This window comes from Orbicella faveolata, unplaced genomic scaffold, assembly GCF_042242905.1.
Source record: "Orbicella faveolata isolate gen_17 unplaced genomic scaffold, um_ofav_v1 contig_25, whole genome shotgun sequence".
In the NCBI taxonomy this organism is placed as follows: domain Eukaryota; kingdom Metazoa; phylum Cnidaria; class Anthozoa; order Scleractinia; family Merulinidae; genus Orbicella; species Orbicella faveolata.
In genome coordinates, this window is record NW_028301553.1 from 8,535,793 (window position 1) to 8,555,757 (window position 19,965).

Below are 19,965 nucleotides of genomic sequence, written 5' to 3' on the forward strand. Positions count from 1 at the left end.
TTCTTTTTCTTTTTTTTTGGACAAAAATTTCTCTCAGATCCTGGAGTAATGTAATATGACATTGTGCAGTTCCACAAAAATATCCATACTCTCCCCACAAAAGGCATTGGAATTTTCTGAGGGTAAGGGTTTCTGTAAGATAAAATAAATTCACTAAATGCATGAAACTTAATTGGAATTTCCTGATTGGTGGGGGGTCTTAGAAAAACATCTTTCTGTGGGGGAGGTTATGGATATTTTTGGGAACTACACATGTATTGTAATAGAGTATAAAATCAACAATTTGAAAGAAAACAGTGCACATTTTAAGTGGTGTAAGCTAGATTTCCACTCTGGTTATTTCCTTTCTCTCATCACATTGACTTCCAGTTTGCATTACTTCACCCTAGGTAAATAAACATTCAAAATCTATAATTATAACTAGCTTGAAATTATTTCAAGTCCTTTATCAAATCACAATGGATAGTTCAATAAAATTCATAACAGGGTATGGTCCAACAGAAAATATGCTGAGCTGAGGCTAGGATCCTGTGAGAGGCTATGTGTTACAAAAAGAAGCAGGTATGAAAGAAGGGACTTTTTTCTGGTAATGCCTCAGTAAAACTTTCCATCTGGCTATTGACCCAGACATGTGCAAATGCACACTCCACTGATATACCATTCAACATTTTCTTGACAAAGTTAGTTCTTTAACCTGTAAAAAAGACCTCGTTTAGTGCCGTATATATAATTATGTCTTATTGATCTGGCATGAGGGCCATACTCAGGGAGAATAACAACATGAGGTCTTGAAAGTACAGACTGAGCACAGTGAGGTCTTTTTAAAAAGATGAGAGGTTGATATTTCTCCCAGTACAGTCCTGAGCAAGCTTGGTTAATGAGAGATTTATTACACGACTGTAACTACCCAAAAATCTTCTTTAGTGATCTTACGCAGGGAAAGGTACATGATGTAGGACAGTGGAATGTAGGGAGTGGACCTGCTGGTCACATGCCCCACCAACTCCTCCCACTTACAAGGGCATAGCTCTGGAAATCCAGAAATATTACATATTTGTATACTAATTTATGGAAAGCATCTTCAATAATTAAACTGGCAAGTTAAACAGTCTCTAGCTAGTTTTTCCTATCAATTATCCCAGTTGACTTATAGGTAATATTACTGAATGACTAAATAAACAACGTTTTCCATGTTCTGTTCCAATTGGAAAACTTGGGAAATGGCATTTCTGAGCCACCAAAAATAAAAATCTCTTTGGGGATTCTGTCCTCAAACTCTCTTAGCATTGGTTACAAATAAACACAATTGCAGAGATGAATGACCAGGATGGTTTTTGAGTTTTCTAAATTACAGGGGCAGGAGCACGACAGAAAATGGCAGGATTTGGGAGATGAAGGTACAGGAGGTGGGACAGCATGCAGGCTACAGGAATACCCACCTGGGTGTATTAACAGATATGCTAAAAAAAGCTTCAATACCGTAAATTCTTGAATTAGCGCCCAGGGAGCTTATTTCAAATTTAGGACAAGACGGGGGGCGCTTATTTAAGGGGGGGGGGAGGGCGCTTATTTAATTATTGCCATATCGTGGCCTGACATGACAATTTTTTTATACATCATGCATCTACTCGTAAACAACAACAATTATGTTTTCAGATCGATGGGTTACCACATTTTCTAAGGTATAGGGTTCCGCTTGCGCGCCTTCGGCGCGCAGGAGCTCCGCTATTAAGCTTAAAGGTGCGTAGTCACTCTTACCTCATCAGAGACGCAGGCTCACCTACGATATGGCGCGGAGTTTTACCAGGCCTCTAAGGCGCTCGTTGATGGGTGACCGAAGAAAAATAGGTCTGCAATGCATATTTATGGTCGTCAAAGGGAGGTGTGGACAAAACGTGGGGTAGGCCATGGCCTACCCTATGGCCTACCGGTGGTCAGATTTTTAACAACATAAGAGAGTCGAATGGGTAACAGATGTATTTACCTATTTATGAAGATGTTAATATAAATAATTTTAAGACTATTGCTCTTGCAGCCATTAAATCTTTTGTATAATGTATATTCAGACGTCCTAACTTATCTCGACAAGATTATACTTAATCTATTATATTTTATCTTTTACTAACTTATAATTTTTACTGTATATATACATATTGTAATTATTTATTACGTGCTTTTATTATGTTATTTTCAACTCCTAGTAAAGTTCCACTGTTTCAGGAGTATACTTATTAAAGATTTAAAGATTAAAGATGTATCCATTTTATCAGCCACTTCTGATAACCAAAATTATCTTCTAAATTTCGTAGCCACAAAAATAAATAAATGGACTGTGAATCTGTTAGAGAAAGTAATTCTTTGAAACTTCTCTTAAATGAAAAAAAGCAACTTTGCATTGATGGATTTGATTGATTTTTGGTTGATTGACTGATGGTCACACCTTTTTGTCCTCTCGGAACTCACATTTCGTCAAAAAAAATAATTGTATTGATGGATTGATTGGTTGGTTGATTGATGGTCACACCCTTTTTGTCCTCTCAGGACTCACATTTTTCATCAAAATTTTTAAACCTGAAGGCTAGGTTTCTAGGTAAAACTGACAAGATCGACCATGCTTTTTTTTTTTCCGGCAAGCCTTACGTTTGTTAAACTCATTAGAGATAATTACTACCTTACGTTAGCTCGACGAAATTTTTTCTTTGAGTAAATATTTTAGAAAGTTTTTCTCCTAGTTGTCAATCAATTTTCAAAGGGTTTTCAGCTGACAAAAACAGTTAATGCTCAGGGTCCCGAGAAACTATATTTCATAGTTAAACTTTTAGTTGCCACGAGAGTTTGAATCATGTTCAGGGCGCTTGAATCTGCGAATATGCCATTAATACAAAAGAACAAATTTACATTTTGCGCCCGAAAGGCCCAAAGGTGAAATGCAGGCGGTGCCATCCTTTTGATAGTGCAGCTACTGCTCGTTCAAAAGGGCCTGTTTATAAGAGGAAAAAATGTCCCTGGCAGGAGAATGACCCTATTTCCCGGTGACCACAGGACATCTTTTAACAAGAATTGATATGAAAACAGCTGTTCTCGCCTGCTGAGCCCAAAATTTGCCATTCCGGTTACGCGCATGCTCTATATGCCCCGAATTGTTCCTGCTACGCAAGTCCAACTGATACTTTAAGTGGTGACAGAAGAAGAGATGGCTTGCCTCCCTCCTTCCCCCCACCCCCCACAGGGTCACTCTGGTTACTCTGGTACCCGAGCTTACTTTCTGATTTGTCATGTGAACAATTCTGACCGATCCTGCTTCTCATAAAGAAGAGCGTGAAAAGCTCTCTTGGGTTGGTTCAGTTTAGAAGGTGACCCTGACCTGCCAGGGATAACTTTCTCCCTTATTTTCAACTGTCAATCTTGTTTTCAATCAATATATCTTGTCAGAAGCTCTAGGAAGACAGAACGTCAAACATAATTACAGTTGTAAGCTTGCCGTTTAATTAACTTTTTTAAACTTTTCTGACGTAATAGAGATCTCTTAGTCGTTGTCATCACAGTTCTTCACAGAAACCTAACCTGCAATGAAGACGATTTATCTTATCCCTGAACCGTGACCTTCAACAATTAGGAAAGTTGAACAAAAAAGCATCATTGTGGTAAGCTCTTAGTAACAAATAGTTCTTAGTAACAAATAGTTTCCCGGAATCATGCGCCTATTGGCTTAGCAAAAAACCATATCACCACATAACATATCAGGTTTACACAGAAAATCGAACTACAGGCAAATGATCAACGGAAGAATATGAAATATCCACCGGCGTATATTTAAAGTTGTCATGTTACGATCCTGTTTTACTGTTGAATTATGTTCGTGAGAATTAGTTTTTTCTTTTTCGCTGCACGATTTTGGCTAAACAGGATCGCTTGCGCCATATTTTTTTCTCCATTTCTGCCTTGAAGTCCGTATAAATCAGAATTACCGAATAACAACCAGCAGAATATCGCAAGATACCCTACAGGAAATTACAATTTATTTATATTTTCATAAATTTCATAAAGGTATACTCTATACGAAATTTAGTACACTGATTCCAACGCATATTCATAGGTGACTTTTCTTTGATGTAGCGAAATATTACGAGGAGCACGAACTCCCACCTCGCCGACGCCCTTAAATATAACTCGCAACTGCTCGTCGAAATTCGAGACAAAAAAGAAACTTGCAATAGTTTAAAAAGCTGTTCACCACTGCAAGCCAGCTACGTGGCGCTAAAGGAATATTTGTGTTAAGAATTATTTGAAATGGAAAGAGCGTTTAGAAAGAGCATTGTTTCAAGTGCGCCGGGTTCTATAGAAAGTGCCCTACAAGCATTGGTTATGACTTACAACACTATCAGTACTGTCTTCATGTGATTCGGCGAACTATATACTAGTGGAAATTGCTATCTTATTTTCGGTGGGTGAACGCTATCCAAATCCCTATTTGGAAATTCCAACTCGAAACTAGTAATCAAAACGACATCAAAATTCTTGTAGTTTAAGATCTGTAATTAGAGACTGCTTTTTTATGGGAAAACAGGGTAAAAGTGTTTTTATACAAATGTTAACGACGGAACGGCATTTGTCTACAATAATTGATTACAGAAACAAAAAAAAAAAAAAAAAGCAAACATTTGGGAAACAATTTTGAATGTTATCGTTACAGACTTCTACTAAACAGCGTTTAGGAAGGACTTTTTAATTCATTGTTACCTTATCGTGTACATGTGCACGTTAGCTTCTTTCATTCCTAGCTTATTTTTCTGTTCTAGTTGGTACGCCCAGTTGCGTCCCATTTTTCTTTTTTATCGAGCACTTTAATGTTCTAAATATCTTACATGTATGTAAACAAGCATATTTGAATTCCCTGCTTGACAGATAATTCGGGCTATTTGTTTCATGATGGGCAGAAGTGCTCCAAAATGGTTATCTCTTGAAAAGTAATTATCACAACTGTCCAGAAAGTGGTTATTCACAACAAAGATTTTGTTGGCAGTTTCCGAAAATAGGCATTTCGGAGAACAAATGTTTGATTTCAAGTAACCTATAGCGATCTACTTTCTTAGGCGGCCTGTCGCGAGCAAACGATGGATGTCACATTAGCACTACTTCAATACAAGTTTACGTCTATTACAAAAATTATTCATTTAAAACGTCCCTTAAATTTTGATAAGGCCTTTCCACAAATGTCATCAAAACTCATTTAAATATATTTCTGGAAATTCTCAAACAATTGTCTAAATATCACAAACACATTTTCTTAATATCTCGAACAAACCTCTAAATATCCAATATTTTGTTGTAAAATGTTCTGATTTTGAATCGCTCGGACCAAAATTTTCAAAATTGTCTTGCAGCCGTAGTAGGAGTAGAGCAAGAAGGTTCAGGCTCCTTGATGTCACCAGCATCCGCCATCTTGAAAAATTGCTGGTTTAGTGCTTAAGCTTTTATTGATATGAAATATATTTTTCAAGAGGGAAATCTCTTAGCTGGATTGTTTACGGCACAGAACTGGTTATTAGTTAGAAAAAATAGCAAGGAACACACAGGGCACGGCCAAAAAAGCTATAAATTTTCAGCTTCTTAATATCCCTAATTTTCTAAATATCTTAATATTTTCTAAATATCTAGGAAACATCTAAATATCTCAACGAATATCCGGATACTCGTGGAAACTCCTGATTTTGATGTAATGGTTTGCCCTATTTACGTTTTGTAAATATATTCTTTTATTCTTATAAGACTTGTTAGACATATAAGACATGTCCCTGCCATATTACCAACTAACTGAATAACCATGTATAAAAACACCTGCTTCTTTTATTCTTAATTTTCTTTATCTTCCAGTCGATACTTGTATCAGTTCGATACTTTTCATAAATTAGGCAGTTACTTGAGAGATATACGTTTACACTGTGTTTTGTTTCCCTAGAGGGCATGTATTTGTTGTTGCCAATTTTGTGGCATTTTATTTGGTACAGCGCTGGTATGTAATCGTGCAATTTGACAATAATAGGTAGACGAATCGTTTTGTATTGATACTCCTCTCTCGCTCATCCGATAGATGGATAGACACCTTTATTTAAAAGTAAAAATCTAAAGGTAAGAATTTTAGGGTAGTCCCTTCAGGGAGCTTACAAAGCATCTCTGCTATCAATAGCAGTCCGAAGCTATTACCTAACATAGATTACACAATGACAGGATATATACAAAAATAAAAACATAAATATAGGAAATTATATTGCAACAAATAGCAAAAGCCTATAACTACCATAGTAATATCTTCAAATTTATATACATTTACAGTATTTATTAAAAACCGTACTTCCATGAATTTCGAAGCGTTTCTTCCCGTTAACTGGACACATTTCTTGTCGACAAACTTTAAGGGTTAAACACGACTTTCAGGCACGCTTTTTATCGCAATATATTTTGAACAGAAGCGCTCGGTTTTGGTTCGAAATTATCAGCGCTACTGGGAATACTGTTTGCACAAAAGGCAAAAAGAAACGGGGAGCATTCTTATATTCGAGTTGCACGGAAGGAAAAGAACGGGACTGCAAGTGACAGTTAAGATGAATTTCTAAATTCAAAAATAAAACAAAGCGTAAAAACTAAAAAACACAAATAAAGAAATGTCTATCACTTCAGCAATACGTCAAGATAAAGAATTTTGTTCAGAAACGGTGAAATAAATGCTGTTGACAAATAGACGACTCATCTCAAGCCCTTTCTCTCGCAATGAATTATTTCTATCAAAACACAGCAAAAAATAATTTCGAAATATTTTGATAATTGCAAAGCAGGCAAGGTTTGTCAATAGGTTTTGACGTTGAAATTTTCCTCGTTGTTCGAGACAACTATTGTTGTCCCCCGACAACCGTTTAATCATTTCCAAAGTCGTTCACTGTAAATACTAAACAACGAATTTCCACGCCTTCGTTTTCGGAATTTACCGAAGCAAGTTTATCAATTTTGTTACCACCGATAGGTATGTGGAAACAAGGAAAACATTTTCTATTTCTAAATTGTTAAAACTTGGATCATTGGAGAATGCAATTCAAAAGTTCTCATTGGCTTAGCCATCATGTTATATGATCAATTGTACCATGCTCTAAAAATATGGTAAGTGCGCGCGTAACCTTTGGGGCGTTTTCAGTTTTATTTTACTATAGTTTCTATATTTTGGGTGCGTTTTTAATAAAACAATTATTTCATTCACGCTTGTTTGATCTGAGATGATAAAAGCTAACTGGGCGCTACGCGCCTCATTGGCTATCTATCATCTCATATTCAATTTACGCGCGCGGAATAATTGTTAAATATAAAGTACTTTAAATTACAAGAACTGTACTACCGAGAAACTTCGTGTATAAAACAGACCGAGATATTTTCATGAGCTTCGCAAAGATTTCAGGTAAATTGGTAAGCAGCCGGCATAGAAGCAGAGCAACCATTGTATAACGTTGGAATGGCTTGCGCAATCGATCCAGAGAAACAAAACAAACAGTTTAAAAACAAGAATATAAGTTTAAAGACGACTTGCCTTAGTTTTATTAACAAAGTACTTAATTTTTTCTCGCAATGAAGAAAATTCATAAGATATTTTTTTAAAACCACTATAGCCTTATTTTGCATTGCAGCCTGCCTGAAGATACAGTTGCATTTCAACTCCAGGACTCCAGACTATCACGCTTTCAGCGACAGACCGTGTAGGTGAGCTTAGCACCATGTCTAGTGCTGGTGAGCTCGAAAGCTTACTGACGGAAAGCGTGACCACAACGGTCATTAAAGACGAGGAATCGGGTATTGCGTTGATAACGCAGACCAATCATGAATGGGCAGAAGAATACCAAAGGCTGTTGCTCGAACATAAGCAGCTTCTGACCAGCTATGATGGCAGGGAGAGCAAGTACCAAGAATGTCAGAGAGAGAATGTTAAGATCCAGAGGCATATGGAGCTGTTAACTGAGAAGTACAATGTAGAGCGAGACAGCCTCACGCGGCAGAAAGAGGACGTTAACATTCAAAACGAGAAGTTACGGGCAGAACTCCGTGAAAAGAGTATCAAGATCGGCGACCTGCAGAAGAGTTTGGTGGAACGTCAGAAGAGGGTCGACTCCCAGAAGGAGGAGCTTCTTGGCAAAGTCAAGCTGGTCGAGAAGTTGGAAACTGCCATCAACGATCTTCAAGACAAGACTATTCTAGAGCTTAAACAGAAGCTTAACAAGTCCGAAGCCACCCTGGAAGTCGTTCAGAAGAGAAGTAGCCAACTTTCCTTAGAACTCAATCAGGCTGACGACCAGTGCGAGGAATATGAACGGTCCATTGAGAAACTGCGCCAGGAGAAGATAGAACTTATGGAGAAGCTAGCCCGAGCCGAATACGACATCAGAATGGCCGTTGACGCAAGAAACAAGGCAGAGGAGAAGTTGTCGTCCTTAGTGGAAACAGAAAGATCACTTCGAGACAAAAACAACCAGTTTGAAGCGGATCTTCTTGCTGCACAATCAAAAATAAGAGATCTGGAAAATGAACTCAATAAGCGGCTGGCCGAAGCAGAGGAATCAGGTTACAACATCACTGTTGTACAAAGTGATGTGAGCCTTCAGTCCGCTTCACCTGAAGTTTCCACGTTTGTCTCTTTAGGAGATGATGTGCTTAATAAAGAAAAGGAAACACTCAGGAAGAATGTTGAAGAGCTGGACGTTAAGGTCAAGCGATTTGAAGGTGAGAACTTCGATCTGAAGAGGAAACTCGATATGGTTTCTAAGGACGTCAACAAGTGGGAGAATAAGTATGAGGAGGAGATTAAGGAGAGGAACAAAATTACCATTCAACTTGAAAATGAGAAGGGCAACTATGGGCGGCTTAAAAACGAGTATAATGAACTAAAAAGCAAGCTGGCTAAGGCAGAGAGGACAAATGAACACGACAAGAAGGAGATGATTAAAAAAGACGACATGATAAACGATCTGAAAGCAAAGATTTTCCAGCTGCAGCAAGACATCGATGCCCGAGAAGACACCATTGCCAAGCTTGAAATGAAACTGGAGCAGCTGAATAGGGAAATGGAAAAGCTTTATGAGGACGTGTTGGAACACCAGAGGAAATATGGCGATCTTAACAGTGATCACAAAGTCAGTGAACAGGAGAAAGAATCTGTACAAAGGGATTTCCACCACGTGTCCATAAGAATTGGGGAGCTGGAGAGTAAGTCAAGAGAATCGGAGGACGAAAAGAAATACCTTCAAAAGGAGAACGCCGATCTCCGACAGAAGCTATTACGACTGGAAGACGAACTGGACACTACGTTCAAGGATAAGACAGTGTTTGAAAATCAGTTGCAAGAATGGTCTGACAAAAGTACCAAGGAACGCAAGATGGCCGAGAATTTGCGGAAGAGGTTTGCACAAGCTCAGGAAGAAGTGGAACAATACAAGAATGAGTTGATACAAGTGAACACCAAGATCGACGAGTTGGTTGAGAGATTGTCGGAACTTAACTCTCAGTACGATACTAGCCAAACAGACCTTTTAAGTGCTCGGGCCGATTGCGAGTATAAAGATGACGAAATAAAGCGTTTGAAAAAGGATATTAACGACAAAGAAAATAACATCAGCAAGCTCGAAGTTCAGTTAGAGAAGGCAATAACAGAAAGGAACAATTCAGATGTTGAACTTGCTGGCGTTCTTGAAAAGCTCCAACACGTGGAAATAAATCGAGTGGGTAACGAAGAACAGCTCACATCCGTAGACGTGACCTACTCGCACAGTCAGACACAAGAACTTCAAGGTGACTTGGCACCCCTCCGTCGAAGAATCTATGAACTTGAAAACGAAAACAACAGATTGCAAACAATTGAGGAACATCTTCATAGCGACATCAAAGACAGTGAGAACAAGATAGCTTCATTGCAGAGGGATCTGAATAGGGCCAATACAGAAAATGAACATTGGGAGAGAAAAACAGCTGATTTGGAGAATAAAATCAACATCCTGGAAAAGGAGGAAGATGATCTGAATAGGATCAGCACCGATCTTCAAGGACGAAAAGATGAACTGAACGTGGAAGTCGAGAAGCTGCAGAAGAAGGTGGAGACGCTAACTCTTGAGCGCGACAAGTTGAAGGAATATCTCAACGATTATAACTCGAAACTCACCCAGAGCAAACAAGAGCAAAACGACAAAAGTCTAGAATTCTCGGAACAGGTTAAAGTCAACACCACGCTTAAAATGATAGTAGAGAAACACGAAGCTACCTTGCAATCACTGACTCAAAGATGTAGAGAGCTGGAAGAAGAACTGGAACATTTGAGACCGGAATTAAGAACTGCATTGGCCAGAAATGAAACACTGGAAGCGGAGAGCAAAGATCTGGATTTTCGTACCAAAGTACAGAAACAGACGATCGAAGACCTGCAAAAAGAACTACGAGAAGAGATTAATAGCAAGGAGTTACACGAACAAGATTTAGACTCGTTGACCTACAAATTAACCGTGGCTGAGGGAAATAATAAGGCTCTGACCAAGCAAAGAAATGATTTGCAAAGTCAGATCGATGACTTGGAGACCAAACTGAGGAAAATCAAGCCAGAGCTTGAACAATGTCGTAACAAGCTAAAAGACAAAGATCGCATCATAGGTCGGTTGGATGCAGATGTGAAAGACAAGGATTTGCAGCTTAACGCCGCCAAACGCAAAATCAGCATTCTAGAGGACAATGTCACCTCCACAAGGAAAGAGTTAGAAGCCCAAAAGAGTGCAAACGAAATCAACCGTAATCGCGTACAAGAGCTTCAAATTCAGCTTCAGGAGATGAGCAGTACAACGCAGACAGCTGTGACGAACGTTTCTATCGTTCAGTCAGCACCATCACAAAGTTTCACAGAAGAAAGTTCCCGCAGCTCTTCAGACGAAAGGGTTCAGGACTTAGAGATACTGCTAAAGAAGAGCGAGAGCCGGGAGAGTCAGTTGAGGGAAGAGCTCCAGCTCCTTGAGGACCGCCTTCCAAAAGTAGAAGTTGACGCTAAGACAGCTCAAGGGAAAGTGAACGAGATTCAACGCAATGTCAATACGCTTCAGAAGAAGCTAGAAGAGGCCAGAAAAATGTTAGAAAGAAGTAACCATGAAAAAGATGCTGCCAAAAAAGATTTGATGGAAGCTCGAACACAGCTGACACTTTTGGAAACCAAGGGCATGGCGGACGCGAATGAAATTTCATCCCTACAAAGTCAGCTGGACCAAGTCCACCAACGTCTCGAGGAGACTCATCAAAAGCTTCTTTCTCTTGACGAGGATCATGTACACCTTCGCCTGGAAAAAGATATCCACGATAAAGAAAAAGAAAACTACAATGTAGCGGTTGGGAGATTGAAGGGTAAAAAGCTCGATCTGGAGAAGAGGGTCGAATTGCTGGAGTCCAGTTTGCAATCAAGCAAACAAATATGCGACGCATTAAGAGAGGAGAAGTCAAAGGCTCAACAGGAACTCAACGAACTGCGACAGACAACTCTAGCCGACTTGAAGAAAAACCTTACCCGCATGCAAGGGGAGAGAGACCGTGCTTTGGAAGACTACAGGGCAACTATGTCGAACATAGAACACCTTGAAAATCAGTTAGCTGAGGCCGCGGTGAAACGAAAAGAGCTAGAGAGGGACAACGATAATCTTGATAACGAGACTCGGCATCTGAAGAACGAAATCGAAACAAATCGTACAAGGATTGAGGAACTAGAGGACAAAAGCGACACATTAAATCTGCAAATCCAGCAATACGAAAAGGGTATAGATGAGTTGAGAGAAACAAGAAGCAGACTCGAAGATGAAGTTGCGGACCTTCAAGTTAAGTTGGCAGAGAAACAAGACGTCATTAATATTTCTTCTGTAAAAGTCTCCAGTGTAGAAACTACATATGCAGCAGCCCCTGGTTTTGAATTCGGTTCACAACAAGATACTTTCATGGACCTTACTAATGGAAAAATCGATCCCAAGGAGAAACTTAAACAAGTAGAAATGGAGTACAACGTTTCAAAAGAGCAGCTGAATGATTACAAAAACAAGCTGGGAGTCGCAGAAGAAAACAATTACACCTTGGAGTCAAACCTTAAAGATGCAGAAAATGACCTCAAGGATCTTGAAATGAAACTGCAAGAAACCGTAGAGGAGTTAAATTTGATGACTGATCAATATCAATCAGCGGGACGCGAACTCGAGCTCTTAAAAGAAGAATTACAAGATGCACAGACCAAGTTAAGTACTGCTGAAGCACAGCAAATTACAGTAGTTGCCAAACTGGGAACAGTGCAGCAACAGCTAGATGCTACCCAGAAGGACCTGCTTGACAAGAATAGTATTGTTATCGAAAAACAACGCAAAATCAATGAGTTCTATGCTATCCTTGAGAGCGGCGACAAAGACTCTGATCGCTTGAAACAAGTTATTGAGGAGTTAAGAGAGGACATTGACGTGAAAGACAGAGAGAACGCAAAGTTACAGAAATATCTTCGTGTAACTGAAGAAAATGTTGCTAAACTCCAAGTGAACTTGGAAGAAATGGAAGCAAAGTTACACGATACAGAACATCAGAGAGAGGAATACAAAATGAAAGTCGATGGGTTTGAGGTAGAACTCGAAATGCGAGATCGAGCACTGGAAGAGGCACAACGTGAAGTAGATGACACCAGGGACAAGTTTAAAACATCTAAGAAGGAAATCGTCACCATACGTAGTCAACTAAAGGAGGCCAATGCCAACTTAAAGGCCGCTGGTGACGGAAAGAGGATCCTTGAAGGACGAATTGCTGAGCTTCAGGCAGTTATTGACAAGTTAAGGAAAGAATTGTCAGCTGGGATTAATTCTAAGCCTGGAAATGGTAATGTACATGTAGATGACTTGAGGAAGAAGCTTCAAGAATACAGAGTAAAATTGCAAGATTTCAACAACGAGAAAATGAAACTAGAGCTGGAACTTCGAGAAAAAGATGCAAAGATTACGCGTGATTCTGGTTCTTCGGATACATCACGCGAAGAGCAGGACCATCTTAAAGACGAAGTTATAAATTTACAAGCTACTCTTAAAGAAACGAAGAAGAATTACCAAAAAGGGCAGAGAGATTCAGAGGAACTCCAACGCCGCTTGGTGTCAAAGGACAACGAAATTAAACGCTATGACGACAAAATTGCGAAATTACAGGAAGAAAAAGAAAAACTGAAGAAAGACTGTGCCAACCTTGAAAAGAAGAACTCTGATTTGAAGATCGAGTATGAGAAGCTTAAATATGAGAAAAGCAAATCAGAAAATGAATTATCTCTGTTGAAGAAGAAGTTTCAGGCTCTGCAAAACCAACTGAACGTAGCGGATGTTTCCAAACAGAACCAAGATTTTGTAACCAGAAAGAAGTATCAAGAGTTAGAAGCGAGCTGCCAGGATGCACTGCGAGAGAGGGAGAAGTCAAGGAGTGAAATGGCTGCTTACCGCACCAAGATGGCAAGTCTAGAAGCCGAGCTCAACGAACAAAAGAGCGCAAAGGATATTTTGGAGGATGAGTTGCATCGTTTCAGGAACATCGAAACTGAGCTTAAGACTAAGCTCCAAACATCGAGGGACAGGCATAAAGAAGACAAAGACAAGATGCTGGAGTGGCGTAAAAATAATTTCTCCGCCTTGGAACAGGAACTTCAGAGAGCCAAAGGACTTATTAAAAAGCTCGAAAAGATGAACGCAGCCAAAGACCACGAAATTGAAGATTTGAAGGACGATCTTGCTGATCGTGAAAAAAGAATTGCCAAGTTGGAGGACGAACCTGTGGGGGAGGACATTATCGACGCTAGAGCCTTGGACTCAGTTAACATCGACATTAGAGGTGATTCTCAAGCCGTTAAAAGGGCTCTGGATGAAAAGGCAGATGCAGTGAAAGAAGTTCAGAAGCTTAAAAGCCAAATCTGGAATTTGGAGCACGACATGGACATCCTTAAGACAAATGGGACTCGACAGGAACGACTGGTAGCTGAAGTGAACAGCCTGAACGACAAGTTAAAAGATGAGCTACGACAGCTGAAGAAAGGAAGCCGGGAACAGCAGAGATCATTCAAGCTTGGTGCAGGGAAAAGCGAGCTCGTCTACCAACTTAACACGTTGAAAGAGGACAAAGAGGAACTGGAAAGGGACAATCAAGAACTCCGCGACGAGCTGAATGAAGTCAGCAGTGAAAATCTGAAATTGATAATGGAGAGCAAAGAACTCAAGCTCGACCTGCAGCAACTAGAAATCAAGCTGAACGAGCTAGAAATGGGACACAAGCTAGTAAAGGAAGACAACGATAAAATTCGAAGTGATTTGCTATTGTTCCAGAGCGAGAATACGGATCTGAAAGAAAGTCTTAATAGACGGAATGATGACTTTATCCAGGTGCAAGCAGTAACCACAGTAGAGACGGTAGAAAGCGCCCCGCCAATCATGTTTGATGTTGACCTTGACGAAATAAAACGAGAAAGAGATAAACTGAAAATCGAGTTAGAGGCGGCAGAAGATCAGGCTAAGATGCTGCAGACGGAACTTGAGGATAAGCAGACCAGAAATGGTAGGATTCAAGTTGAGCTGATTGAGGTGAAAAGAATAGTTACAGAATATGAAGTAGACATCAAGAAGCTAACCACTGAACTAGAAAACCTACACCATGAGTTGGATCTGGCGAATCAAAACTACGAAGATCAACGGAACGAAAATCGTGTTCTTTTGGATGCAAAAGAAAATCTCCTGGTGGAGACTAACGACTTACACAAGGAGGTGAAGGATCTGGAAATACAGCTTCAAAACCTTGCTAAGGAGAAAGCAGAATTGGATAGACAGATAAAGAATGCCGGCCAGACAGCTACAGAAAGACGATCCTCGCGAGATCTTCACAATGAGAGGGAAAAGAGGATCAGAGAGCTCATGGAAAAAGTCTCACAGTTGGAGCATTACATTGAAAAGAGTGCATACCAAGTGTCAACCCTGGAAGAGGAAAATAGTGACCTGCAATTAAGGATCAATACCCTGAAAGATGAGAACAGCGAGCTCTACACGAAGTTATCCCAGTTTGAACTCGATATTAGGAGGGACAATAGCAGGATCGTGGAGCTCGAGAAGGAGAATCAAGAGCTGCAAGAAATGTTAGGAAACAGTAATGCAAACGGAATCGATTCGGGGACTGAGAGCACAGCACTGTTGCAGCAGATCAATACATTGAACGACAGAAACAACAAGCTGCAAACTAGTCTACAACAAGCCAAGCAAGACAAAGCCGAGCTGAAAAAACAACTCGATGAATACAGTAACAGGTTCGACGACACCTCTAGGCAGCTAGCTGTGCAGATTACTAAATTCGCTGGAGATCAGAGTGTGTCATTGAGAAATGTGGCCCTAGAGAAAGACGAAAAAATTGAAAAGCTGCAGCAAGAGAAGCTGGAATTCGCAATGAGGCTGGAAAGTCTGAAAGAGGAATTAGAGGCAGCAAAATCTAGCTTCAGCGATATTCAGAGTCAAAATGAAACTCTACAGCTAAGCATCAAGACCCTGACAGAGGACAAAATCAAACTGGATATCAAGCTTGTGGAAGAAATAAACCTCCACAAAGTCAAGATTGCTGAAATGGAGGCCGAACAAGACATTCTGAGGAACAAGATTAAAGAAAAAGACAATCTGGTGAAAAAGTTTGAAGTACAAGTTCAGCAGCTCCGCGAACAGTTGGCAACATCTGTGTCCAGCAACCAGGTGTCTACTACCTTGGTCATTGATGTCAGTGACAAACGTCGTAGGCAGCGACAGCTCGGTCAGTCGTCGTCTTATAAAGAAGGCTTGATGAACAGGTTTGGGGGACTGTACCGTTCGACAAGTGAAGGCAAGATGCCTTCTGAGCACTCTCAGTTTGGTGGGACGCTCAGTAAGCAGCACTCTCGTGGCGATCTCAACAACGTTAGCTCAGCAGAACACCTCTTCAAAGAGGCAGTGGTGACCACCGAATCCCAGCCGGAGAATAGCACCCAGGATAGTACCAGGAGACCAATCTCCGATGATGAAGACAAAAAGAGTGGAAGGAAAGTATCTGAAAAAGATTCTTCTGAGAATCAAGTGCAAGAGAAGGAAAGGCGGCCTTCCGTTCGCGGAAAGGATCGTAACAGAGCCGATTGCAAACAGAATTAGGAACCATGATGGGCTCTTGGAGCTTGCAATAACAGAGCTGTTATTTAAATATGTGAACTCTAACATCGGTTTTAATTTGACTCTCAAGACACTAGTCGACTTTGTGGGGTAAACCGTCTCAGGGGCCTGGACTCAGCGGAGGACTGGCAGATATAGGTACAACATTGAGTTACAAAGTAGTTTACTTAAGTGATTTGATAGATCGGATCTATTTTTTGCATAGCAGTCTAAAAGATAGAAGTTTCCATCTCCGATAATGGGGTCTTGTGGTACGAAATTTGCTAGTAGGTTTCTTTTGGAAGACCTCCCTCTACAGACGCCTCAGCGGAAAGGGCATAAGATAAGCAAGGGATGCTAAGGAATTGGTGTTAAATGATCTTCATAAATCAGGTTTAATGAAGACTAAGTTTTTGGAAGCGATACAAAAATTTGTTTTTGCTCTTTTAGATGATGATATCATTTAGTGGCAGTTAAGATTAAGCTACCTAAAACTAGGTCTACATCCACATTTTGCAGCCATATGGTGCTAGAGGGCAGGGAACTCGTGAGAAACTGCTTTAGGCCCTGTCCACACTACGCTGGAGAAATTTAAAAATCCAAAAATCAGCAGTGATTTGGGATTTGTGTTTGAGGAAAACTCGGGAAATCCCATAATTATCGTGACGTCATCGTTTTCAAAATGTTTTCCGTCCATATTAAAACGCAAAGCTGGTCTTTTCAAATTCCCCCGGTTTGATGGGCTTTTCGGAAAAGCTCCGTTTTCGTGACGGATTAATGTGGACGGTAGGCCTAACCGTAGAACAGACCAGACACTTAGTTGTCGACAACTATTTGTTTTCGACAACTAAACATTATCGACAACTTAAAGGGGGGAAGGGGGAAGGGGAAAGGGGGGAGAATTGTTGCCAAGACGCTTGAAAATAGAATTTTTACTGCCAAGCGTCTCAACACTTTTGTCGCTTATTTTTGTTTCATTTTATTTTGGTAGATTTTGAGAAAGGGACTATAACTGACGTATTTATGCTTAATCAGCGTTCTTTGAAGCCTGTGCTTTTAGCAGTTTCACTTTGATCACGTGGTACGGCTCTTAGAACGTATTTTTCAGTTGCTAATGTTAATCCGAGAATCGCTGGCTAGGTAATTGAACCATCTCTCACGTTAGCTTCAAAATTGAGTAAACAATTCCGTATTGGGAGTTTAACTATATTCCTTAGTATGGAGCGGTTTTCAATCGAGTGTCGTTAAGCCAAAACCCAAGTATTCACTCTGGCAAAATCAAAAGTGACACAGACTGAGTCCAGTGGACCAATCAAAACTCGAAGTAATTACATGTGGCTGCTGCAAAGCGCGGGAAAACTTGTGTTAGCGAGTTACGACGATTTGTTTTGGTTTATCTTCTGATTGGACGAAAACGTGACGCGAGTTTTTAAGCCAGTGGTATAGCGTAGTTGATTCAAAACCAAATAGTTTTCGGCGCTCAAATGAAAACCTCTCTATGCTATCAGTCTTGATTTTCATAACGATCACCAGGTTCGGTGAAGTACTTAGCTTTCTGTCAAGGTTACACGCCATTTTCACGCGCGCAATATCCGTTTTTTTTTTCTTTTAAAAAAAAGCTTATACTCCAATATCTGTTGGCATAGGACAGAGATACATGGACTTCAGTTTTTAGTCGGCCTTAATCTTCCTGGTGTGTGGGTGGAAAAGTGCCTTAGTCTGTCCCCAGAGTTATTCCCCATTCCCACCCTCTTGCCTTTTGGCTTGTTTATATGCAATGCGCTGAGTTAATATTTTGCTAAGCTTTCGACCTTGACGAACTCAAGACAAAAATAGAGGATCTGTGGACATACTAAAAGTGCCCTCGTTTGTGATAAAACTTGAACGAAAAAGAGGTCAAGGAAATGAAAACTCTTGTCGACTTTTCGTGAAAGGTATCGGGAAACAGTACTAATACAGGCTGTGCTGTTTGAACCTGGAGGTTTTCTTGTTAAGCTTTTGTTTTTAACTACATTTTGCATAGTTCGCTTCGACTCTCTTGATAACTTAAGCATTGTTTTGTTATGTTTATTTGTGGCAATGTCCTGAGACATGGGATAGTTGGAGCACTTTCTTCCATCCCTCAGGTCTACATATTGAAACAAAAGCAGTGGTGTACAGCAGAGCGAGCAGAATTAGATGGGGCAATCATGGAACTGATATTTTGTCCGACTACAATCGGCGACATAATTAGTTGACACATTGTCTTTCAATAGTACTTTTAGTGCACCAAATAACACCACTCTTTTCATCGCACAATAAACTGTGGAGAAGACCCCGCTCCCTCACTCAATGTTGCTTGTTTGTAGCTCAAGATCACAGCAATTGCCACATAACATTGTTTGGAGGGAGGAGGGTTGAAAAGGACAAGCGAGTGGGAAAAAGGATTCACAGTGGCGAAATAGGGGGTTAAAAAAATGAATCTGTGAACAATTTTGTCGCCGATTGTAGCTATAATCCCCGGCAGACAAAAAAGTTGGGACACGAAGTTCTCCCCTCCCCCCACTTACAATATTGATAATCAGGTGATTTTTTCCCTTTTTGTTGGAAAAAAACCCCACATTTTCCAACATTGATTAAGGGGGATGGGGGATACGTGATCCAGCTCAACAGTCCCAACTTTTGTCCGGGATTGTAGCTTTACATGAGCAGACATCCTTAGTTTTGTGTCACGCTAGATATTTTTACGTAGAGACTTTTTTTTCGCTGCAATCGTCAAAATCAGTGTGGATTGGTAGTGTTGTTCTTAATTTTAGAAAGTTACAAAACCTTTAAGCTAGAAAAATCGCATATCTAGCTTTCGTTTTTAAGTTTTAAACCTTAATTTTATATTGATAGATGTCTAACAGTGACAATTAAATGCAGACATGACAGATGCGAATGCAGCCATAACAATACTGGAAAAACAGATCTGAAAAAATTTTCAGGCTTTGAACGGGATTCGAACCCACGACCTTTGCTACTGTTGGACATCTATTACTATGGAATTCACACACTCGAGCCGAGTGCGAGTGTTACGTCCACTGAACATAAAGGGTTCTAGTCCCGTTCAAAGCCTGAAATTTTTTTTCAGGTCTTTTTTCCAGAAGGGTTATGGCTGCATTCGCATCTATCATCATGTCTTAATTTTATAGTTAGACTCTATGGCACGATTGTTTGATTAACAGTTAGTAGTTAGTTGCAGCGAAAGCAAAACTTGTGCGTATATTTCCATGTTGTATGAACGCTTGTCCAGTGCGATTCACTGGTTTGTAAGCAGTGGGTGCATCTGTGAATGCCATTATCTTTAAGTTTGTACTGCACGCTGTTTCCGATCAAGGAATCAAAGTGCTTCGTCCGCATAGAAGAGGGCGGTGCGTTATAAAATTGTAGTATTTGTAGCCGGTATGAAATAAATAAACGTTTTTTGTGCTTTTAAAACACGCAATTTATCGAAGTTGATTATACTGAAAAATAACCTAAAGACAGTTGACGAACAATGGGGATGATAGGCAACAGAGCAGTTTGAATTGAGTAGCCTTCGCAGCTATAACCTGGGTCGTCACGCAAGGTTGCGTGACGGCAGCCCAGCTCAAGAGACTAGTCTGAATCCGTCCCAGTTTCATAAAAGGTCAAAGTCAGAAGAATTTCGTCCGCCAGAATCTGTGTCCGAAAAATGACATTACAGTAAGTAAAACAGGTATAGGGAGAGGAAAGAGGAAAGAGGGTGTGGAAGGGAAAA

General features: G+C 40.2%; 1 protein-coding gene and 1 long non-coding RNA gene across 3 annotated transcripts; one reads left to right on the plus strand and one right to left on the minus strand.

Moving 5' to 3' along the window:
- Positions 1 to 1,803, minus strand: LOC149108830 (uncharacterized). The gene is made up of 2 exons (XR_016208305.1): positions 1,759 to 1,803; positions 1 to 385 (listed from the first exon to the last, which is right to left on the minus strand). It is a non-coding gene; the product is annotated as an uncharacterized LOC149108830 (long non-coding RNA).
- Positions 1,804 to 3,528: 1,725 nt separating this feature from the next.
- LOC110050219 (uncharacterized) lies at positions 3,529 to 19,666 on the plus strand. 2 transcript variants are annotated; one of them, XM_020756109.2, is made up of 2 exons: positions 3,529 to 3,644; positions 7,671 to 19,666. In XM_020756109.2, exon 2 carries the CDS (start codon positions 7,758 to 7,760, stop codon positions 16,206 to 16,208), a length of 8,451 nt encoding a protein of 2,816 aa, XP_020611768.1. In that variant the 5' UTR covers positions 3,529 to 3,644; positions 7,671 to 7,757; the 3' UTR covers positions 16,209 to 19,666. The 2 variants fall into 2 exon arrangements, with proteins under 2 accessions (XP_020611768.1, XP_089149392.1); XM_089293266.1 differs by having other exon boundaries at positions 3,536 to 3,644; positions 7,653 to 19,666.
- Positions 19,667 to 19,965: the final 299 nt, after the last annotated feature.

Bases quoted from the DNA above. Each gene is read 5' to 3' on its own strand.
- LOC110050219 (XM_020756109.2), top strand. From the start codon at position 7,758: ATGTCTAGTGCTGGTGAGCTCGAAAGCTTACTGACGGAAAGCGTGACC.